Raw genomic sequence first — 26,344 nt, forward strand, 5'->3', positions numbered from 1 at the left:
AATCTGTTCAAATTGTCAACATCCTTTGTGTTTAAGTGGACCACAATACCGGTGATTGACCAGATCTAGACATGCAGGCGTGTGCTGATAAACGATATTGAATTGCTTGATAACTTTGATCTCAAATATTTTTGTTTTTGTTAAATTTGTTCATAGTTTTCCTCTATGCACAAATTTAGGGGGAGAATTAAAAAAAAATCAAAAATCAAACAAAAATCAGAAAAATTCAAAAATAAACAAAAATTAGAAAATTAAAAATCCAAAAATAGTGTTATTTTTGTTTTATTTCTTGTTCAGAAAAATCAAAAATCCAAAAATATTTTTGTTTCCGTTTTGTGTGCTAAATTTTCTTTTAAGTTTTGTTTTGTCTTGAAAAGTAAATTCAGATGTAGATGAGACTCATGGAGTCTGTATCGAGATTTTCTGAGCCAAGGCTTCATCCGTGATCATAGAAGATTTCTCGTTCGAAGGAGCAAGAAATGAAGATTATTCTTTCAACATTCAATTTTTCTACCCCAGAAGCAAGGTGAAGTTGTACTTGAAGATTATGTGACAGATTGCATTGAAGCCTCCTCAATCAATTTGTTGCGATCTTGTACCTGCTGAAGTGATCTAGAAGATTAGATTTCTCTATTGTTCTCTCTGATGATTCTCAAACAGAAAGCGCTATTTTTCAAGAATCTTTTCAAGAAGCCTCCTCACCCAACGTGCGTTCAATGCCAAATTTTGAAAAAAAGCCCAAGTGCTCAAGATGAAGTCATTTATTGAAGATTCATCATGTTCTTCTTGAAGCTGTGAAGAATTTGAAGATTAATGCTGAAGCCAAGCTCCCAATGAAGATTGACAAGAAAAGCCAGCTACTTTTTAGGGGGAGTTTGTTGGGTCAATTAGAAAAGAAAGCTATAAACCAAGGGGGAGATTATTGGGTCTAAATTATGGTTTATACTTTGCTTTTCTAGGAAATTGTATTTTTATGTCTAGGACCGTAAACAGCTTGGTGTTTACGGCTGTATATGTGTTTACGGTTGTGTTTCGGCCGTGAACAGGTTTACGGCCGTAAACCCATTCACGGCCCATGTATACTATATATAGGGTGAGGAGTGCATGTGTGAGAGTAGAAGGCAAGAGTCGAGAGCATATTGTAGAGAGAGAAAGTGAGAGAGAAGAATAGTGTGTGTGAGAGAATCTAATGTGTATGGAGCATCACTCATATCTTTGAATACATCATAGATTCAAGTTATTCTTCTTCTCATTCTTCTCTATTTTGATCTGGCATCATCCATTTGATTGGGATTCCGCACCATCAAACGGATCTGATTGATACACTAGCAGATTTGGGACTTACATGTGGGCACACATAGACTTTGCTTGCCAATAGGGCTTGAGTCATCTTGAACATTTCAAGAACTTGTGGGTTAGGGAGAATAATTGGAGGAGGTGGAGGAAGAGAAGTATGATTTCCATGATCCAATTGCGGGACATCATCTTCATTAGGAAAGCTTGTTCCAAGGGATTTGGGAAGATCATAGTTGTCTGAACTAGACATCTAAAATGGGAGAAATTCAAGTTAGTTGATTTAAGTCCTTAATATAACAACCAATATGAAATATTAAGGCTAGGACCCAACACAATATTTTATAACTTGGAAGAGGGATGTCGTAATCCAAGCGATAAAATATTTGAAGGTAGGCGAATGACGATTCACAAATTTCCACCATTAAAAACGAAATACGAATTTGGTTTTAATTGGTTTGAAACTCCTAGATCTTTTGAGATTCATTAAAATATTCAATGGCATGTTTAAATATCAATTTCAAATGTACAACAATAAGAAACATCTTAGGGTAATGTTCCTAGTCCAATTCCATCCAAAAAACTCGAAGATATGTTGTCAGGGGAATCCAACTCGCCGAGTGCAAGAACAAACTCGGCGAGTTGGATGAGTTTGTACATGGACTCGTCGAGTCCCTTAATGGACTCGTCGATTCCCCTGTCCAGACAACAAAAAATTCGATTTTTTCAGCTTTTTTCAGCAAGTTGCATCAAGTATAATTGAAAACAACCCATGGCTCTGATACCACTGATGGGTTTTAGTATACTACAGCATCCTATGGTGCACATACAACCCTAAATACCTTGGATCTATGTTTTCACTAATTATACATGTAAAGGTGTTTCCAAGGTATTAAGCCTATAACTAGCATGCAAAGATGTAAACTACACAAGATACTAGTTGGTGTAACATGCCTTTTATGTGGCTGGAAGTATTGATGTATTTGGTGTTGCTTGAAAAACTTTGGCCTTTGAGAACTTAGTGCCCCAAGTGTTTCACCTCAAATGGAATTACAACTCACCTAGGACAAAGGTGACTCTTAAGAGAGAATTCCATGCACCAAAACACCTCCATATTTCTCTAAGAAAATGAAGCACTTTCAAGTGGTGATTTTGGGCAATGGAGTTTGTATTTATATGTGACATTTCAAGGGTCATGGGTATAACCCAAATCCATACCCATGAGTATTATGATCCATGGTTCATGTGGCCCAACTCTTTATGTATCCATACATCAACTTGGTCCATCATGGATCATAAGCCCAACATATATAAATATAACTAATTACCATAATTAGTCCTCATAGATTTAATTAGTATCTTTTGATCAGTAAATTAATTCCAAATTAATTCTTGATCAATACTAATTAAAACATATGATTTCATATTAATATATTAGAACTTATAATATATTAATAAATCATATATAACCTTTCTCTCAAGAGTCCATCCTAACAAATTGTCCTGGTGTTATGCAACCCAGATGGACCATGCTACTCTCGGGTCGAGTACATACTAATAATAGTTATGGGCTTAGACATCTAATCCAATAAGACACCCGCCGATAGAAAGAGTGTTTGCTTTCCAAGAAGAAAGCCTAACTTGAAAACGATCAATAATAGGTTTCCAACTTTTAATGAGGTTCATATTGGCTCCTACCGGGACCCCCAAGTAGGTGAAAGGAAAAGCACCTGCGTCACATCCAACTAAACTAGCGCTAGATGTCAGTTCACGATCGGATACACCAATTCCAAACACCTTTGACTTAGAGAAGTTTACTTTTAACCAAAAAGACGCATGGAAACAACGAAGAATTCTAGCCAAATTTTTAAAATTTCTTCTCGTCCATTCACCAACGAACATCGCATCATCGGCGTAGAAAAGATGAGAAATGCAAGTATTACTCTTTGGGATGTTAATTCCATGGAATACACCTTTATCGAAGGCATCCTTCATGGCGATATTTAGACCTTCCATTGCTATTATAAATAGGAACGGGGAGAGTAGGTCTCCTTGACGAACACCTTTAGTGAGGGGGGATTCCTTTGTAGGAACACCATTTAACAATATCGAGGCACGGGCAGAAGCAAAACACCTTGAGATCCAACTTCTCCATTTAATTCAAACCCCATTTGAGACATGACTGAGTCAAGATATCCCCAATTGATCGAGTCAAATGCCTTATTGAAATCCACCTTTGGTAGAAACATCTTCTTTTTTGTCTTTTTTTGCCCAAGAACATATTTCATTGATAATAAGGGGTCCAACAAGAATGTTCCTTCCTTCGATGAATGCCGATTGCACCTCGTCGATTGAAGGCCCAATTACCATCTTGATCCTCGAGGCTAGAGCTTTGGCAAGAATTTTATATAAAGATCCAATAAGAGTAATTGGGCGAAAGTAGTTTAGAGTCAAAGGGTATTTAACTTTCAGAGCTAGGGCGATGAAGGACGAGTTACACCCCTTCCCCAGACGACAATGTCGCTCAAAATATTTCACAAATAGCATAATTTCATTTTCCATCAAGCCCCAATATTTTTTCATGAATTTAAACGTAAACCCATCGGGCCCGGGTGCCTTCTCGCTTCCACAACTCCAGATCGCCTTTTTAATCTCTTCAACACTAAATGGTTTTTCAAGGGAGATGCATTCTTCAAGACTGATTATGTTAAAATTAGGATTAATGAAGTTGGGTCGAGACGAGTGTTTCTCTTCAAACTTATCTTTGAAAAATCTCTAGGTCTCATGTTGTATGACACTCACATCTGTCTTCCAGTTCCCATTGATCTGTAATCCGTGAATATTATTTTTTCTGCTCTTGCTTTTGAGGGTGCCATGAAAGAATTTACTGTTCTCGTCTCCATCTACAAGCCATCTTATCTTGGATTTTTGCTTTAAATCTAGACGCCTTATGTTTTCCATCTCTAGAAGTTTTTTCTTACGTTCCCTCCATTCAGCGATTTCGGTTATCGATAAGGCTGGAGTTTCAGCGGTTTTGTCAATATCCAGAACTCGAGATTGTAGGTCTGAGAAACTCATCAACTCCTTATCAATTTAAAACAATTCTCTAACTAAAAAATGAATTTAAAACAATAATTAGATATAACATATACTAATTATATTTATTTATGTCTTTTCTGTGTTTTTTTTTTCCCAAAATATTTCAGATTAACTCTTCAATGAATTGCCTTTGGCTTCCGAATGTTTATCTTTCCAATACTTGAATTTTGATTCTTCCAAAACTTTCAAAAAAATTATTTTCCTTAAAAATTTACTAAGACAAAAATTAAAAATTAAAAAATCAAGGTGTATAATTAGACATTTCGACCAAGATTAATAAATCCAACTTTCTATAATTAGCCTTAGCAAACACTTTTTTTTTATATTTTACAATCCTTTTTCTTTCAACTTTTGATTATATATTAATGCAATTGTTTTAATTTAACATTTGTAGTTTCAAGATTTTACAGTAGTCTTTTACTAATTATTTTGATTATGGGTTAATCTAAAAAAACTAGGGAAAAATCCCGCGTTACGGGATTGGTTACAAAAAACACCCACCGAGAAACATACGGATAAAATCAGTAGATTCAGATTCCAAATAGTCACAATTCCTAATAGATGGTTTACAAAGTTTGCAAATGGTATTACTACTCCAAGAATGTTAATCTGCTGCATATTTAAACATTCCATGTGCATTTGTTACAAGATCGTCTCTCTCCCCCCCCCCCCCCCCCCTTAAAAACACATCAGCTGATGCACCCTACACATTTTGCAAACAAAGATCAAGAAACTAAAAAATATTATTAAATAATTTTAAACAAATTTATTTGAGTAAACTCACCTGAACTGCAGCCTGGTAGAAGAACTCCTCTCCAACTGATCTTGCAGCAAAGATTAATAATATATAAACTAAAAAAATTTAATAGATTATTGGAAATGATAATATATATGTAATGTTGAAGGAGTTATCAACTATGGATAAAATCACCTGAAATTCAAACAGATGACAAGTTTGATCTCTTTGGCTTCTAATAAACATAAAATAAAGTGTTTCATTGCTTCTATTAATTCAAACTTGTCTTTATTAATAAGAAAAAGAAAATATGTATGACTATGAAACACTAATTTAAGTATTCAAACTTCAAAATATAAATAGAATGCAGGTTGATTTTTTAGACAGAAGCTTAAAGTGCAATCCAACATATTCAATCCTTAATTTAAGGCCAGTAACTCCAATATTAACAATGCTACTGGATTTGAAGAGTGTGTGAAGTTAAAAAGTAATTTTTTTGCTACCTTCCTGTCCAACGATCTGTTCCAGCTTCAAATACCAAGGCTAATGACTTGTGGTGTTTCAGCCATTCTTCTTCATATTCTTCATAAATAAAAAAAAACTAAATAACTAACCTTATTTTAAGAAAGTGAAAGTATACGTGAGGAACAAAAAATGTTATTTCATCGTGTGTGTACCTTTTTTTAACTTTAATCATTCATGTCCCAGTGAGCATTGGTAAGCCCATAATAATACATTCATCGACACCTTTAATCTGATAAGAAATGCATCAGATTCTATGATAACATAATATATATATATATATATATATATATATATATATATATATATATATATATATATATATATATATATATATTTCTTAATCAATACACTTACTTATCCCTAATTCGATATAAACAGGGCAATAAATAAGAATCAAAACCACAGAGCTTAACTTCAACATGTTGTTTGTTATGTAAAGTTAGAAAAGTAAATGAAATTAGATTGATAAATAAACAAAGAATGTTATGTTATAGAAATGCAATTTAATGAAATAAGACACATATATAGCTAAAATAAACAGAATATGGTTATATTTCATGTTGTTTGAAATATACAATATATGTATTTCATTGAGTCGATAAAAGTTTATTTATTACTTAGAAAAAACTGTTTACAAAAATAGAAATTAGAAAAATTGTATAGTTGTTTTCAAAAAAAAGAACGAAAACTATTTATTTGAAGTTTTGTTTTTTTTTTAATAAATACTATTGTTGTAACACCCACAAAAATCATGTCAAATTTAAACTTTTTAAAACATTCAAAACCTATAATTATTACAAAGTTTGTTTTCAAAATAGTTTAGTGTCAGAGTAGCCCATAATCAAATCATGAAAACATAAGGAGGTGTACGATCATGCATTCGCCTTCCCGTGATCATCAGAATTACCTGAAACAAAATCAACAATTGTGCACATAAATATCATAGTGAGTTCTCCCAAAATACCAATGTCATACAATCATAATCATATCATATAAGCAAACAGCATGCATAATGAGCCATCAACCTGACTGGACCGCCTCGCAGACCATCGGTCTATTTGGACTGCTCTCCGAGCCATCGGCACGTCTGTACCACCTCTTAGAGCCTTCAGCCTGTCCGGACCGCTCGCCGAGCCTTCGGCCTGACTAGTATCCCCACTCGGGTCTGCAGTCTATCCGGTCCGCCCTGAGTATTTTGGCTATCAGCACAAAGCAGGTCCGCCTCAACCCAACCCCAATCAAACAATCATGTGCACATAAATATCATACCCTAGCATGCATATAACAGTCAAACCGTTCTAACAGATCACTACTCATAGCAACATCCTATAACCAGGATACCGACCTAACCGGTCACTAAGATAGCATTATCCTATATACCAGGATACCGACCTAATCGGTCACAAAGCATATCACCATCCTAACTATCAGGATGTAAATCAGTAAGCATATCATGCAATAAACCCGGATACAAATCCGAAAAGCGTTGGCATTGGTGCCTTCGACCCTGTTAGTATAGTGAGGAGAACTCACCTCACAAGTAGCTCGAAATGATAATGTCAAACTCCTCCAAATACAGCTCCAACTCCAACACCTACATCCACCAATGATCCACTTCCATAAATTCCCAAATTACTAAAATACCCCTAGAAGTCAAACTGGTCAACCCTTGGTCAAAGTCAAAGCCAACGGTCAAGGTCAACAGTCCATGTTGACCCCACTCCTCGAGTGCAGCTCACTGACTCGTCGAGTTCTTTCGGAACTCGAGAAATCGTGAAAACCCTATTTGACTCGCCGAGTTTCAAAGCAACTCGTTGAGTCCATGCGATGTCCAAATGTCAGGAAAAACCCTAACTAACTCGTCGAGTCTTCATACTGACTCGCCGAGTTCATGCAGAACCAATACAGGCAATCTTCATCCGACTCATCGAGTTGACCATGCAACTCGTCGAGTCCCTTCAATCCATTTTTCATTCAGACGATTTTAAGCTACCTCAAAGATCCATATTGCAGATCTAACCTCCTAGGGCATGGTTTCCACGTAAAGTTTCAAACTTTACGTACATGCATGGTCCTAAATGCCAAAACCAAGCTAAGGGAAAGGTTTAACCCATGGAGAAGAGCCAAGGCTTGCTAAATCTGATAACTTTATGATGATAGGGACATAGGGGAGTCCAGATCTGAAGTTACAACTTCAGATCATAACCAACACCCGAAATGCTCCACAAATATACTACAAATAGCCTTAAACCAAAGAAAAGGGGGATCTCATGTGAGAAGGATCAAAGTAATAGCTTGTTACCTTCAAATGGATGCCCAAACGTTGTAGATGCTGGATCTACAAGCCCCTTCCCGTTCCAAGCTTCTCAACCTTCCAACTTCTTCAACAAAATATACCAAAAGCACTCTTTTAGTCTCACATGCTCAAGGAAACAACAAATAACGGCTAGGGTGTCTTCTCTGGGTAATGAAGTGCCAAGGGAGACCACAAGAGGCTGATTAAGTTCTTTATATAGGGCGTAAACCCTAAAAACTAGGGTTTCATTTTCCAGGTCCTACTCGTCGAGTCGGGGTCCTCCAACTCGTCGAGTAGACCTAATAAATCACGCGGCCTGATCCACTTCTACACGACGAGTTGGGGGCAACCAACTCGTCGAGTAGGTACGAGAATATGACTTTAAGCTTTTAACTTTTATACCTGGGAGTTGGGGTGTTACAATTCAGCCCCACTTGAACTAGACTTCGTCCTCGAAGTCTACTTCGGTAAATAACTCGGGGTAATACTCCCGCGTCTTTGCCTCCGACTCCCACGTCCACTCGGATCCCCTCCGGTGCTGCCACTGTACCTTTACCGAAGGTACTTCCTTGTTCCGTAGAACCTTTACCTTCCTATCCAAAACAACAACTGGCTTTTCCACGTAATTCAGGCGCTCATCGACCTGAATATCATCTGACGACACTACCGCCTCTTCATTCAGTATGCACTTTCTCAATTATGAAACGAGAAATGTGTTGTGTATCTGAATGAGCTCCTCCGGGAGGTCCAGTCTATATGCCACTTTGCCAACCCTGGCAATGATCCTGAATGGCCCGATATATCAGGGTCCTAACTTCCCCCTCTTCCTGAAGCGAATCACACCCTTCCAGGGTGAGACCTTCAGGATCACCATGTCACCCACCTGGAACTCCAGCTCAGATCGACGTCTGTCAGCGTAACTCTTCTGCCGACTCTGAGCGGTCTGCAGCCACTGTCTGATCTGTTGAATCCTCTCGATAGTCTGCAGAACTACCTATTTTTCTTCAACTTGTAGATCATCACTTAAATCATCCACAAAATCTGCTAGTGCTTGTGGATTGATTGCTGATCTTGGTTCAGATTTGATATCATATGTGCTTAGCTTCACGGACCACTTTGCCATCCTACCTGACATCTCTAGTTTTCGCATAACATTCTTAATAGGGTAATTAGTTCTTACATGTATAAAATATGTTTCAAAATAGTGTCTTAATATTGTGGAAGCAATTACCAATGCAAGTATTCGTTTTTCAAGATGGAAATACCTGGTCTCAGGATCGAAGAGACTTTTACTTACATAGTAGATGGGATGTTGGTCTTCATTAAGATCCTTCGCTGAAACTGCACTTACAACATTAGACGATACTCAAAAGTATAGTAGGATCGGTTCCCCATCTAGTGCTTTCACCAACAAGGGTGTTGAACTTAAATAATTTTTAAGTTCATGATAAGCATCTTCGAGCTCTTTAGTCCATTCAAACCTTTTGTTCTTCTTCAAGATTTCATATAAAGGTTTACACCTCTTTGAGGATCTTGAGATGAACATGTTTAGTGCTGCCACTCTTTCTATTAGTCTTTGAATATCCTTTGTTGAGGATGGGGATCTTAAATCAATGATGGCTTTTATTTGCTCCAGACTTGCTTCTATTCCTCTTTTAGTCACCATATATCCAAGAAACTTGCCTCATCTTATTCCAAAATGGAATTTGGAAGGATTCATCTGTTGGATAAGGTGTCTAAGTCCATAACTATATTTAGTATGTACTTGACCCGACTTGGCATGGTCCATTTGGGTTGCATCTTCATCTCAACTGTTGGATAGACAAAATGAGAAAAAAGACACTTACGATTTGTTAATATATTATAAGTTCTAATATATTAATATGAAATCATATTATTTAATTAGTATTGATCAAGAATTAATTTGGAATTAATTTTGTGATCAAAAGGAAACTAATTAAATATATGGGGATTGATTTGTAAATCATTCATTCTTATATAGTGGGCTCATGGTTCATGATTCACTAGATTGGGCTAGGACCCATTAGGTGCTCCATGGATGCTCCATGGATGCTCCATGGAGGTTATAACCCATGGATCATGGAGGAAATGAAAAGCCATGCACATTAGGGTTCACATGGTGTAACCCTACATGCGGCACACTATATAAAGAGCTCCATAGCTAGCAAAATCGGCCACTATTACAAGACAAGGAGGGCTAGCCGATTTTGTGATCAAAGTGTTCTTCTCTCAAGTTATTTCAAGAGTTTTGGGTGTTGTGAAACATTTGAGGCATCACATTTGGGGTGCTAGGCTCACAAGGTCTTAAGGAATCCAAGCAACTACAAAGGTATGTCATTCTACTAGTTTTATATTACAAGTACCCCATGTCATGCTAGTTAGGATGTAACCTTGGAAAATTCTTATTTGCATGAATATTAGAGAAAACATAGATCCAAGGTTTCTAGGGCTGCATGTACACCTTAGGAGTGTTAGAATGCTCAAAACCGTTAAGTGGGATCAGAGACTAGGCTTATTTTCTTTGTATTTGATGCAAACTGCTTGAAAAAGTCGAGAATTCTACAATCGGAACAGTGAACTCGCCGAGTCCATGGGGGGGAGACTCGACGAGTCCATGACAAAATGCGTCCTACTCATCGAGTAGGTTCTTTCACTCGACAAGTAGGAGCCCCTGTGTGCAGAATTTCGAGTTTTGCTGCTGGAAATGGACTAGAATCATTACCCTAATCTGTTTTGGACTTGTAAAACCTGTTTTTGATGTGGTAATGATTATGCTAATCCATTTACAATGGTTATTATCAAAATTTTAAGTTTTATATGTGTTTATATGATTTTTGAAATTGTTGATATGAATGTTCATACTTATCAGTTTTAGAAGATCATAGGAATTATTTGCAAATTGTTTGTTAGTGTAATTCTTGATCTTGATGCCTATTGATGGAGTCAATAATTTGTCCTCAAGTTATGGATTACCAAAAGCCACTTCTTTAAACTATCATTAAAGAGCCATAGGGTACATAATATGAAGAGTCTTCATTTTAATAAACCATTAAACCCATAAGTTATGAACATGAAAGGTTTTGAATAGTTTCAAAACTTGCCCTCAAGTTTTGAAATTTGTAAAGTCTTTTAGAAAACTTTAATTCCAAACCCTGGAGTTTTAAAAGTTAAAATTCAATCCTTATACTTTATAATATTATAAGTTAATAATAATAATAATAATATATATATATATATATATATATATATATATATATATATATATATATATATATATAAGAGCAAGTCAGTCTTACCGTTAGTAGGCCTCATTCACGAAGCCGGTCTATAAGGGGGGTATAAGGTTGTTGCTTATAAAATGGCAGCTTAATGGGTGTCTACTCTCACCCACCGCTTCCTTGAGTGGTGGAGTGTCGTTAGCCGAACGGGTAGGACAAGGACTATAATTTTTTTTTAAAAGCATAATGATAAACAATAAAGTAAGTAAACCTTTTATAAATGTCCAATCTTAGTTACTTTAGGAAAATGTGAAATTGGTGCTAACCCATGAAATTACACTTTGTACCTTACCAAGTCGTTGGTGGAGCGTGTGTGGGTAACCGACACACTAACCTGGACTAGTAAGAGTGGCAAAGGGTGACTTAATATTTATCATAGATCGGTGGAGCGTGTGTGGGTAACCAGCACATCGATTAGGTGATAAATATTAAGGGTACCAAGTAAGTTTGCATGGTTATTCACACCTTGTTTGTGATCCTCGGCAACCCAGTCACAAACTTGAGAGGGCACAATCAATATTTAAACATGTCATTGAAAAAGTTCAATGAATCTCAAAAGAATCTAGGAGTTTCAATCCAATTAAAAGCTAATAATTTATTTCGTTTTTCATGGTGGAAATTGGTGAATTGTCATTCACCTACCTTCAAATATTTTATAGCTTGGATTACGGCATCCCTCTTCCAAGTTATAAATTATTGTGTTGGGTCGTAGCCTTAATATTACATTTGGCTGTCTTATTTAGGATCCTATATCTAATCTAAACTTGTCCTTCTTCTTTTCAGATGTCTTCCAACAATGCTACTTCTGGCTCAATCCCTACCGACTCCTTCTCCCTCATGAACCTTTGTGGGAGAGTCATCTTTGATGGTTCAAACTTTAATGATTGGATCAGGAACATCAGAATGGTCACTCGTTACGAGGACAAGGAATATGTCCTCGACAAGGAGCTGAAGGAAATTGATGAGTCTACTGCTACTCCAGAGGCGATCGCTGACTTTAGGGCACATTAGAGAGATGCTACCAAGGTGGGATGTATCATGTTGGCCACAATGAAAGATGAACTCCAGAAGTCCTATGAGGACTTTTACCCTTTTGAGATGCACATGGATCTGATAGACCGCTACCATCAAAGTGCTCGTCAGGAGAGGTATGAAATCATCTCTTCCATTATAGCAACCCGAATGAAGGATGGTGAACCCATCACGGGCCACATGCAGAAACTGCAAAGGTTTGTGGACCATTTGCTCAAGTTGAATGTGAACTTCCCCGAGGAGTTGGCTATTGATATCATATTGCACTCCTTACCTACTTGTTATGATCAATTCTGAATGACATATCACACGAACAAGAAGGAGGTCACACTTAGCAAACTTAAAGGGCTCTTGAAGACCGCTAAAACTGGTCTTAAGGGAAAATCGGTTGTTACTACTCCTACTCCTACCGCCGCCCCTGTTCTGGCAATCGGGCAAAGTAGAGGGAAGAAGAGGAAAAACCCTTCGAAGGGTACCAAGGGAAAGTCTCTTGATGGCTCCTCTTCAAGTGGAACCAAAGGTGGTTCTGTCACTCCTTCTTCCAACCCAAAAGAAGCTCAATGCTTCTATTGTTAGGAAAAAGGGCACTAGAAATGAAACTACCCCAAGTACCTGCAAGATGTTAAGGATGGGAAGGTTAAACCTACCCATGCAGGTATGTACACTATATTGTCTAATAACTCATCACATTCTACTTCTTGGTTTCTTGATACAGGTTGTGGTATTCATATATGTTCTGATTTGCAGGGCCTAAGAAGAAGTGAGGATGTGGAGCACAGAAAGATAAACTTGATCATGGGTAATAGGAAAGCTTCACCTGTCACCAAGATTGGACTTTATTCTTTTTTGCTAAGTAGTGGGTTAGTGTTAGATTTGAATAAGTGTTGTTACTCGTCTGAAGTGGCGAAAAATATTATTTCCTTTCATGGCTTGTACAAACAAGGATTTACTTTTTCATTTGATAATGAAGTTGGTGGTATTAATGATTTTTATAATAATGTTCTTTATTTTAAAGCATTACCTTGTGATGGTGTATATGAAACTGTTTCGGTTGTAGACAACTTAGGAAATAATGTATTACATATCGATTATTCCATTAGTTTGGATATAGCATCCTTCTGGCATTGTCATCTTCGACATCTTAACAAGAAGCGCATAGGCCAACTCCAGAAGGCTGGAGTCTTGGAGTCATTTGACTTAAAGTCAGATGATAGTTGCGAGTCATGTTTGCTTGGAAAAATGAAAAATTCGCCCTTCACTGGTACTTGTGCTAGGGGTGAAGGTTTGTTGGACCTTTACTAATGATTACAGTAGATATGGTTGTGTCTACTTAATCAAGCATATATCAAAAACCTTTGAAAAGTTCAAAGAGTTTAAAGAGGAAGTGGAGAATTAGTTGGGCAGGAACATTAAGATGCTTCGATCCGATCGAGGTGGTGAGTATCTTAGTACAGAGTTCCTTGACTATCTTAAGGAATGTGGGATTATCTCACAATTGACACCTCCCAGAACACCACAACTTAATGGTGTGGCTAAGAGGCATAATCGAACCTTATTGGACATGGTTCGTTCCATGATGAGTCGAGCTTCGTTACCAATCTCATTCTGGGGGTATGCCTTAGAGACTGCCGCCCATATACTTAGTCTAGTCCCTACCAAAAAGGTCGCCAAAACACCTCACGAGATGTGGACTGGGAAAGTTCCCAATTTAGACCACATCAAGATTTGGGGTTGCGAGGATTTCGTGAGACGTGAGACTCAGGATAAGCTCGAACCTCGAAGTGAGCGATTTATTTTCATCGGCTACCCACAGAATTCCTTTGGTTATCTCTTCTACAGACCCAGTGAGAATGTGGTCTTTGTGGCAAGAAGAGGGGTCTTTCGTGAGAGAGAATTCATAAGCCAAGGAAACAGTGGGAGGCAAATTGATCTTGAAGAACTTCAAGAATCAAGCGGTGAAGGAACCTCAAACCCTAACAATCAACCTGAGGAGGAAACTCCTGTTGATGAGTCCGTACCTCTGAGGCATTCCACAAGAGTTAGGAATCCACCTGAGCATTACTATGGTTTTCATATTACTGCGGAAGGTGATGAATTTATCAGTGATAGGACACTGGTAAATCTGGATGAGCCTAATAACTTTAAGGAAGCCATGGCAGGCCCTAAATCTGCCAAATGGAAAGAGTCCATGGATAGCAAGATTCAATCCATGTATGACAATCAAGTTTGGAACTTGGTTGACAATGTACCGGGTCGTAAGACGGTCGGGTGCAAATGGATCTTCAAGAAGAAGACCGACATGGATGGAAATGTACACACTTATAAAGTGTGACTGGTTGCGAAGGGCTTTACTCAAACTCCGGGAGTTGACTATGATGAGACCTTCTCACCAGTAACGAAGATTAAGTCTATTAGGGTTTTGCTAGCCATAGCTGCAATTTATGATTATGAAATATGGCAAACGGATGTCAAAACCGCTTTCCTTAATGGAAAGTTGGCTGAGGATGTTTACATGAGTCAGCCAGAGGGTTTTTTCGGTGCAAAGCATCCTAATAGAGTGTGTAAGCTTGAGAAATCCATCTATGGATTGAAACAGGCATCTCGCAGATGGAATCTTTGTTTCGATGAGAAAGTCAAAGAGTTTGGTTTTTCGAGGAACGAAGATGAGTCCTGAGTATATGTTAAGGCAAGTGGGAGGATAGTTAGCTTTTTGGTATTGTATGTGGATGACATACTACTCGTAGGAAATGACATCCCAACCCTACAGGAAGTTAAGTCCTGGCTTGGGAAGTGTTTTGCTATGAAGGACCTTGGAGAAGCTGCCTATATCCTAGGGATAAGAATATTAAGAGAAAGGAGTAAGAGACTAATTGGACTTAGTCAAAGTACCTACTTGGATAAGGTGCTGAAAAGGTTCAGCATGCAGGATTCCAAGAAAGGTGACTTACCAATCCAGAGCGACGCCAAACTGAGTTAGACTCAGAGTCCGAGTATAGAGGCTGAGATAGTTGAGATGAGTCATGTACCATATGCTTCCGCTGTGGGCTCAATCATGTATGCTATGACTTGTACTCGCCCCGATATGGCCTTTGCTTTGAGCATGGTCAGCAGATATCAAAGGAATCCGAGCAAGGCTCACTAGACTGCGGTGAAGAATATTCTCAAGTACCTACGGAGGACTAGGGACTGGGTCCTTACCCTTGGTGGGAGTGAAGACTTGAGAGTGGTGAGGTATAGTGATGCTGGCTTCTAGACTGATAGGGATAATTTCCGCTATCAGTCGGGCTGGGTCTTTACCCTAAATGGAGGAGCAATTACTTGGAAAAGTTCCAAACAGGAAACAGTGGCTGATTCAACTTGCGAATCAGAGTATATAGCGGCAAACGAGGCAGCAAATGAGGCAATATGGCTAAAGAACTTCATTGGAGACCTTGGAGTTGTACCGGCTATTAAGGAGCCTATGGAGATTTTCTGTGATAACGAGGGTGCAATTGCCTTAGCTAAGGAACCAAGGGATCACGGCAGATCCAAGCACATCGATAGAAAATACCATTTCATTGGACATCGGATAGAATAAGGAATCCTCATGGTAAAGAGGGTATCATCGGATGAGAACCCAACAGATCCCCTCACGAAGGGACTGTGTAGGGTTAAGCATTTGCAGCATGCGTAACGCATCAGGCTGAAGGATGATATTAGTTTTACAGATTAGATAGTTATTTTTGAAACTTGTAAAATGTAAATTGACATTTGATGATTAAATAAAACTTGTTGCTTATTTATAAGTAAAGTGTTGCTATTTTGTGTCAATTATTTACTATTGTTTCAATTTTGCATGTTTTGACTTCTAGAATAATTTCTTTATTCAAACTCTCCACAGTCAGTCATATGTTGGAAGTAGATATGAATCAAGACTGTCATGAATTGGGTTTGTAGATGTCTAAGGTGCTAGACATAGCAAATGGTTGCTACAAAATTCATGAGTGCTCATAAGTTCTGAGTATTGGATTCAACCCACGCTCACTTGTATCACTTCATGGAATTTATCTCGAGTGATCGTGAGACGGTAATATCATATAGATCTTCAAACCTAGAGATATGAGTTGTTGATTATGAGTTGGTTATACCTTGATTTTACGAAAATGCATTGGTAACTCGATGTTATAAAACGTGCCTTTGTGTATGATTCAACAAGTAGTAGACCAACCATATGAGTCGAAGTTTATATGTTCCTTTCAGTCCTTGGAGGATTAAAAGCGATATATGGGGCCCTCAATGATTTTGCTTTGACTTATGTACCGGGACCGGTCAGAACCAAATTGATATGTTCAGTTTAGTTCTATGTCAAACAAATCAGAAATCGGGAAACAAACTGCTAGACAATAAGTACGACTTTGTTCCATGTATTTGTCCGGCTGATATCTAGAACAGAGGATTATATGATCACTTATCTTAAATGGTGCATCATCATCTCAGTTCTGTGAGACTTTGAAAGAGCTACGATTCCAAGTGGGAGACTCTTGGATAAAGTGTCTAAGTCCATAACTATATTTAGTATGTACTTGACCCGACTTGGCATGGTCCATTTGGGTTGCATCTTCATCTCAACTGTTGGATAGACAAAATGAGAAAAATGACACATACGATTTGTTAATATATTATAAGTTCTAATATATTAATATGAAATCATATTATTTAATTAGTATTGATCAAGAATTAATTTGGAAATAATTTTATGATCAAAAGGAGACTAATTAAATATATGGGGATTGATTTGTAAATCATTCATTCTTATATAATGGGCTTATGGTTCATGATTCACTAGATTGGGCTAGGACCCATTGGGTGCTCCATGGATGCTCCATGGAGGTTATAACCCGTGGATCATGGAGGAAATGAAAAGCCATGCACATTAGGGTTTACATGGTGTAACCCTACATGTGGCACACTATATAAAGAGCTCCATATCTAGCAAAATCGGCCACTATTACAAGACAAGGAGGGCTAGCCGATTTTGTGATCAAAGTGTTCTTCTCTCAAGTTATTTCAAGAGTTGTGGGTGTTGTGTGAAACATTTGAGGCATCACATTTGGGGTGCTAGGCCCACAAGGTCTTAAGGAATCCAATCAACTACAAAGGTATGTCATTCTACTAGTTTTATATTACAAGTACCCCATGCCATGCTAGTTAGGATGTAAACCTTGGAAAATTCTTATTTCCATGAATATTAGAGAAAACATTGGTCCAAGGTTTCTAGGGTTGCATGTACACCTTAGGAGTGTTAGAATGCTCAAAACCCATCATCAGCTTCATGTCGTATTCGTCTAGTATGTTAAAGGCTTCTTCAAGATCCTTGATGTGATCTTCAGCTTTCTTTGACTTAACCACCATGTCATTGAGCTAGACTTCCAAAGTGTCCCCCAATTTATCCTTGAACATCCTGTTAACTAGCATTTGGTATGTTTCACTTACATTTTTTAAACCAAGGGGAATAGCAGTATAGAAATATATACCTGTTGGGGTTATGAATGTGGTATCAGCATGGTCAGATGGCTACATTTGAATTTGTTGGAACGCTGCTAATGCATCCATGAATGTTAATAGTTCATGGACAGCTGTAGCATCTATCATGGAATCTATGTGTGGCAGGGGGAAGGCTCCTTAGGGCAAGCCTTGTTAAGATCCGTATAGTCCACACATATTCTCCATTTGCCATTATTTTTCTGTACGGCGGCTATGTTGGCCAGCCACCTTGGGAACTTGGACTCCTTGATCATCCATGTATTAAAATGTATTTCCACTTCTTCTTGGATGTTCTGAAAGAAGGATCAATGTTAAGTGTGTGAGTTATAATATTTTTGTCTATACCTGTCATGTCTTCATGTTTCCATGCGAAGGTTTTCCTTCTTTCTTTCAAGAAGAACTTTATTATATCTTCTTCTATGTTTTCTGGCAGTGAGGGTCCTATGAGTATTTTCATATCAGGATCTTTAAGGTCAAAGGGCACTTCTTTTGTAACTTGTTCTCGGGCTTCTAGCATATCTCGTGCCCTTTTCTTTAATTGTTATGCTTGTCGTGGGACCGTGTAAGTCTTCATCGTGGCCTTGTAGCACTCTTTGGATTCTTGTTGGTCACTTGTGATCTTCGCTATTGCCCATAGAGTGGGCATCTTCACACATTGATGGTATGTCGATGGGAATGCTTTCATATCGTGGATCCATGGTCTTCCGAATATAACATTATAGGAGGACAGTGTATCAATTATGCAAAACCATTGCATAGTACCCCCTTTTTGTAGATAGGCAACTTTATTTCGCTGACTGTATGCTTTGTTCCCCACTGAATCCTATTAGCACCGAGGATCTTTTGACTATTTTGGACTCTGGGTTGTTCATTCTTTTTAAAGCATCCAAGGGTATAATGTTGATTGATGATCCTCCGTCGACAAGGATCCTTCTAACAAAATGGTTGGCGATGTAAAGAGTGATCACCAATCCCTCATGGTTGGGATCCTAGATGCATGCTCTATCTTCTTCGTCAAAGGTGATCTCCTGCTCGTTTTTGATTGACATGTTCTTCTAAGGCCTTTCTTCTTATTCCATTTTTGACACTTTAGCATGCCTTTTTGTTGCGAAATAACAGCTACCACAAATGTCATATATGAAGGGTTTTGAGCACTCTAACAAACTTATGGTGCACATACAACCCTAGATGCTTTGGATCTATGTTTTCTCTAATTATACATGCAATTTGATTTTCCAAAGCATTCATCCTAAATAGCATACAATTGAACAAAATAACTAGTTAGATAACTTACCTCTTAGTAGGACTTGTATTTCTTGGCCTTCAAAAGCTTTAGCACCTCAAATGTGATGCCTCTAATGTGTCACAAACACCAAGTGCAAAAAGGAGGCTTGATAGAATAAGTTACTTAGCACAAAATCGATTCACACTCTCCAAGAATGTATGTGGCAACGGATTTTGGCTCTAAGGGGTTCTATTTATAGTGTGACAAGTGCTAGGGTTACATCCATGCAAACCCTAATGCACCATGACTCTTCATCTTACTTAGGCTCCATGGGTTAACCTCCATGGACTATCCATGTTGGTTTAGCCCACCCAAATAACCATGGATCATTGGCCCATACTATAAGAATCATTGATTTACAAAATCAGTCCCCGTATATTTAATTAGTCTCTTTTGATCACTAAATTAATTCCAAATTAATTCTTGATCAATACTAATTAAATAATATGATTTCATATTAATATATTATACTTGTAATATATTAACAAATCACAAATAACCTTATTCTCAAAAGTCCATCCTATCAATTTTCATTGATGAAGGCAACCCAAAAGGACCATGCTACTCTCGGGTCAAGTACATACCAATTATAGTTATCGGCTTAGACACCTAATCCAACAGTCTCCCACTTAGATAAGTCTAATAACTATAACTACAAGTGCGACTTAAAACACCGAATAGCAATCGTAGCTCTTAAAACCCGTTGTCGAACTCTGACCCAGTCAGTGATGCATCTTTTAGATAAGGGATCATATAATCCTCTGTTCTTCAAGATATCATCCGGAAAAATACATGAAACAATGTCATACTTATTGTCCAGCAGTTTGTTTTTCGATTTCCGATTTGTTTGACAGAGAACTTAATTGAACACATCAATTCAGTTCCGACCGGGCCCGACACATCAGTCAAAACAAAATCATCGAGGGGCCCAAGATATCGCTTTTAATCCTCCAAGAATTAAAAGGAACAGATAAAATTCGAAATTATATGCTTGTACTAACTATTCATCAAATCATACACAACAGTGCATTTTATAACATCAAGTTACTGATGCGTTTTCGGACTATCAATGAACAACCAACTCATAGTCAACAACTCATATATCTTGGTTTGAAGACTTATATGATATTATCATCTTATGATCACTCGTGATAAATTCCATGAAAGTGATTCAAGTGAGCGTGGGTTTAATCCAATACTCAGGCCTTATGAGCACTCATGAATGTTGTAGCAAACTTTTGCTATGTCTAATACACTTCAGGCAATCTACAAGACAAATTCATGACAGTCTTGCCTCAATACCTACTTCTAAAGTATGATCGACTGTGGATAATTTGAATAAGATAATTATTCTGGAAGTCAAAAAATGCAAAATGAAACAATAGTAAACAATTGACACAAGATAGTAACTTTACTCATAAATAAATAAACACCTTTTATTTAATCATCAAATGTCAATTACATTTTATCTATTAAAAGTTTCAAAATAGCTATCTAATCATTAAAACTAATATCATCCTTCAGCCTAATGTTTCTCGCATGCTGCAAACGCTTAACCCTACTCAGTCCCTTCGTGAGGGGATCTGCCGGGTTCTCATCTGATGATACCCTCTTTACCAAAAGGTGTCCTTCTTCCACCCGATGTCTTATGAAGTGATATTTCCTGTCAATGTGCCTGGATCCGCCATGATCCCTTGGTTCCTTGGTTAAGGCAACCACACCCTCATTGTCACAAAAAATCTCCATAGGCTCCTTAATAGCTGGTACAACTCCAAGGTCTCCGATGAATTTCTTCATCCATATCGCCTCCTTCGACGCTTCGCTTGCTGCTATGTAATCTGATTCGCACGTAGAATCAGCTACAGTCTCCTGTTTGGAACTTTTCCAAGTTATTTCTCCTCCATTCAGGGTAAAAACCCAGCCCGACTGAGAGCGAAAATTGTCTTTGTTGTTCTGAAAGCTGGCGTCACTATACCCTGTGACTCTTAAGTCATCACTCCCACCAAGAGTAAGGACCCAGTCCTTAGTCCTGCGTAGGTACTTAAGAATATTCTTTACCGCAGTCCAGTGAGCTCTACTAGGATTCCCTTGATATATGCTGACCATGCTCAAAGCAAAGGCCACATCAGGGCGAATACAAGTCATAGTATACATGATCGAGCCAACTTCGGAAGCATATGGTACTCGACTCATCTCAACTATTTTAGCCTCTATACTCGGATTCGGAGCCGTACTTAGTTTGGTATTGCCTTGGATGGGTAAGTCACCTTTCTTGGAATTCTCCATGCTGAATCATTTCAACACCTTGTCCAAGTAGGTACTTTGACTAAGTCCAATTAGTCTTTTACTCCTGTTTCTTAATATCCTTATCCCTAGGATGTAAGCAGCTTCTCCACGGTCCTTCATAGAGAAACACTTCCCAAGCCAAAACTTAACCTTCTGCAAGGTTGGAATGTCATTTCCTATGAGTAGTATGTCATCCACATAGAACACCAGAAAGCTAACTGTACTCCCACTAGCCTTGACATACACACAGGACTCATCCTCGCTTCTCGAAAATCCAAACTCTTCGACTTTCTCATCGAAACAAAGATTCCATCTGCAAGATGCTTGTTTCAATCCATAAATGGATTCCTCAAGCTTACACACTCTATTAGGGTACTTTGCATTGGAAAAACCCTCTGGCTGACTCATGTAAACATCTTCAGCCAACTTCCCATTAAGGAAAGCGGTTTTGACATCCATTTGCCATATTTCATATTCATGAAATGCAGTTATGGCTAACATATCCCTAATAGATTTAATCTTCGTTACTGGTGGAGAGGTTTCATCATAGTCAACCCCATGAGTTTGAGTAAACCCCTTTGCAACCAGTCGTGCCTTATATGTGTGTACTTTCACATCCATGTCGGTCTTCTTCTTGAAGATCCATTTGCACCCGACTGTCTTACGACCTGGTACATTGTCAACTAAGTTCCAAACTTGATTGTCATACATGGACTGTATCTCGCTGTCCATAGCCTCTTTCCACTTTGCAGACTCGGGGCCTGCCATGGCTTCCTTGTAATTGTTAGGTTTATCCAAATTTACCAGTGTGTTATCACTGATAAATGTATCACCCTCAGATGTTATATGGAAACCATACAACACAGGTGGAACACTAACTCTACTGGAGCGCCTCAGAGGTACGGACTCGTCAACTGGTTCAACAGGAGTTTCCTCCTCAGGTTGATTGCTAGTGTTTGAGGTTCCTTCACTGCTTGACTCTTGAAGCTCTTCAAGGTCAATTTTCATCCCACTGTCTCCTTGGCCTATGAGTTCTCTCTCGTGAAAGACTCCTCTCCTCGCAACAAAGACAACATTATCACTCGGTCTGTAGAAGAGATATCCAAAGGATTTCTGTGGGTGGCCGATGAAAATACACCGCTCACTACGAGGTTTGAGCTTGTCGTGAGTCTTGCGTCTCACGAAAGCCTCGCAAACCCAAACCTTGATGTGTGATAACGAGGGAACTCTCCCATTCCACATCCCGTGAGGTGTTTTGGCAACCTTCTTAGTTGGGACCAGATTAAGGATATGGGCGGCAGTCTCTAAGGCATACCCCCAGAATGAGATAGGTAACGAAGTTCGACTCATCATCGAATGAACCATGTCTAACAAGGTTCGATTGCGCCTCTCAGCCACACCATTAAGTTGTGGTGTCCTAGGTGGCGTCAATTCTAAAACAATCCCACATTCCTTAAGATAGTCTTGGAACTCGATACTAAGATACTCACCACCCGGATCGGATCGGAGGATCTTTATCTTCATGCCCAACTGATTCTCCACTTCTTGTTTAAACTCTTTGAATCTTTCAAAGGTTTTTGACTTATGTTTGATTAAGCAGATATAGCCATATCTGTTGTAATCATCAATCAAAGACACATATAAGCGGTTAGCATCCCTTGTAGCGGTTCTAAATGGTCCACACACATCGGTGTGTATGAGATCCAACAAACCTTCACCCCTTTCACAAGTACCAGTGAAGGGTGACTTGGTAATCTTTCCAAGTAAACAAGATTCGCAATTGTCATCCGACCTTAAGTCGAATGACTCCAAAAATCCAGCCTTTTGGAGTTGGCCTATGTGCTTCTTGTTGACATGTCCAAGACGACAATGCCACAAGCATGCCTTATCCAAATCATTGGAAGAATCAATGTGCAACACATTATTTCCTAAGTTGTCTACAACCATCACAGTTTCATATACACCATTACAAGGCAATGCTTTAAAATGAAAAACACCTTTATAAAAAGCATTAATACGACCAATTTCATTATCAAATGAAAAACTAAAACCTTGTTTGTATAAACCATGAAAGGAAATAATATTTCTCGCCATTTGAGACGAGTAGCAACAATTATTCAAATCTAATTCTAACCCACTACTAAGCAATAAACAATAAACTCCAATCTTGGTAACAGGCGACATTTTCCTATTCCCCATGATCAAGTTCATCTTCCCGTGCTCCACATCCTTACTTCTTTTTTGTCCCTGCAAATCAGAACAAATGTGAAATCCACAACCTGTAGCAAGGACCCAAGAACAAGAATGTGATGATTTATTAGATAGAATAGTGTAAATACCTGCATGGGTGGCCTTAACCTTCCTATCTTTAACATCCTGCAAGTATTTGGGGCAGCTTCGCTTCCAGTGCCCCTTTTCATGACAATAGAAACACTCTGCTTCCTTAGGAATGGTAGAGGGAGCAGCAGAACCACCTTTGGTCCCACTAGAAGAGGATCCATCAAGAGACTTTCCCTTGTGGCTCTTAGAGGGAGCCTTCCTCTTCTTCCATTTCCCATGTCCAATTGCCAAGAAAGGGGCAGTAGCAGGAGTAGAAACAACATATTTACATTTGAGACTACTTTCAGAATTCCTCAAAAGGCCTTGAAGCTTAATAAAGAGTGACCTCCTCCTTGTTCATATGATAGGTCATACGGAACTGATCATAAAATGGAGGTAACGAGTGTAGAATGATATCTATGGTCAACTCTTCATCGAAGTTCACATTCAACTTAAGCAAGCGGTCCACAAACCTTTGCATTTTCTGCAAGTGGGCCGTGATGGGTTCTCCATCCTTCATCTTTTTTGTTATCGTGGAGGCGATGATTTCATACCTCTCTTGACGAGCACTCTGATGGTATCTTTCCATCAAGTCTTGGTGCATCTCAAAAGGGTAGAAGTCCTCATAGGACTTTTGGAGTTTAGCTGTCATAGTGGCCAACATGATACAAGACACCTTGGTGGCATCCTTCTCATGAGTCCTAAACTCAACGATCTCCTCAGGAGTAGCAGAAGACTCATAAATTTCTTTAAGCTCTTTGTCGAGGACATATTCCTTGTCCTCGTAACGAGTAACCATCCTGATGTTCCTGATCCAACATTGAAGTTGGAACCATCAAAGATAACTCTCCCACACAAGTTCATTAGGGAGAAAGAGCCAGTAGGGTTTGAGCCAGAAGCAATGTTGGAAGACATCTGAAAAAGAAAGACAAAGTTTAGATTAGATAAGAGTCCTTAATATAACACCCAAATGAAATATTAAGGCTAGGACCCAACACAATATTTTACAATTTGGAAGAGGGATGTCGTAATCCAACTGCAAAATATTTCAAGGTAGGTAAATGATGATTTACCAATTTCCACCATGAAAAACGAAATTGATTATTAGGTTTTAATTGGATTGAAATTCCTAGATTCCTTTGAGATTCATTGAAATTTTCAATGGCATGTTTAAATCTCGATTATGCCCTTCAAGTTTGTGACTGGGATGCCGAGGATCACAAACAAGGTGTGAATAACCATGAAAATGTGCTTGGTACACTCGATGTCATTTATCACCTAATCAGCGTGCCGGTTAACCACATGCGCTCCATTGATCTATGAAAAACATCAAGTTACCCTTTTCCACCCTTACTAGTCCAAGTTAATGTGCCGGTTAACCACACACGCTCCATTAACGACTTGGCAATGTGCAAAGTGCGATTTCATGGATTAGCATCAATTTCACATTTTTCCTAAAGTAACTAAGATTGAGAATTTAATAAAACATTTAGTTACTTTATAATTATAATTATACTTTTAACGAGAATTAATGTCCTATCCTACCCGTTCGGCTAACGACCATCCACCAGTCAAGGAAGCGGTAGGTGAGAGTGGAGACCCATTAAACCACCATTTTATAGGCAGTAACCTTATACCCCCCTTGATTGGTTGAGGCTTTACTGCTTTGTGTGTGAGCCAAGAGGCCGAGGCGTTCCAACCCGATGGTTGAGTGGGCCCGAGGGTATTTCATACCAAGGATGATTGGACCCATAGTGTATTGGCATTCCAACCCGATGGTTGAGGGGCCTGGAGTATTCCAACCCGATGGTTGACTGGACCCATGGTGTATTGGCATTCCAACCAGATGGTTGAGGGGCCTGGGGTATTCCAATCTGATGGTTGATTGGACCCGGCATGCTGTTATTGTATATATGTTATTTGGTTATGTGTTGGTATTTTGGGGGAACTCATTAAGCGTTGGCGTACAGTTTTTGGTTATGTTTCAGGTACTTCAGATGACCGCGGGAAGGCGAAGGCATGACCGTACACATCCTCATGTTTTGGACTTATGATCTTGGGAACTCTGATGTTGGAATGCTTTTGAAAACTATGCTTGTAAACAATTTGTGAAACTGATGGATTTTTAAAAGCTTAAATTTATCATGATTTTTTATGTGTGTTACAGTCCTTTTTGAATTGAGGACAATTCATTACAAAGGAGGAGGGGATGTGAAAGTCACTTCTGTTCCGATCCGTGTATAGATGGAGATCTGATTTTGTCTGCTGGTTGCGATCTGTTGCGACTAGTTGCGATCGATCGCACCGGGTCGTATTCATTTGATGTTTATTGTGAACGAGGTTCATTGCGATGCGTTGCGACCCATTCAAATCCCTCGGAACGCATCAGTGTCAGAATATTATGTTTGGGCCCGATTCAACTATCGGTACTATAGGACTCACCTTGTGATTGGTTCCGAAACCCGGAAACCTTGGATTCTCATTCCAATGGACTTAGTTTCGTCTGGGTTTTGGTTTTGATGACACCTTGGTTCCAATGGGTTTGAAGAAGCAATAGTCTGATTGGCTTAGATTCAGTATGGTGACCTCGGAGTTTCCAATCACGTAAGTGTCACGCCTCGGTAGTCTCAAGGTCGTCTTTTCCACTTCCC

General features: G+C 38.6%; 1 protein-coding gene across 1 annotated transcript; it reads right to left on the reverse strand.

Moving 5' to 3' along the window:
• Positions 1-2,865: 2,865 nt before the first annotated feature.
• On the reverse strand, positions 2,866-3,309 carry LOC145131738 (uncharacterized). Its single transcript, XM_079066395.1, has one exon. The coding sequence runs from the start codon at positions 3,307-3,309 to the stop codon at positions 2,866-2,868; it is 444 nt and encodes a 147-aa protein (XP_078922521.1).
• Positions 3,310-26,344: the final 23,035 nt, after the last annotated feature.

Source organism: Lactuca virosa, chromosome 8, assembly GCF_052849685.1.
Source record: "Lactuca virosa cultivar CGN04683 chromosome 8, Lactuca_virosa_CGN04683_v6, whole genome shotgun sequence".
NCBI lineage: Eukaryota > Viridiplantae > Streptophyta > Magnoliopsida > Asterales > Asteraceae > Lactuca > Lactuca virosa.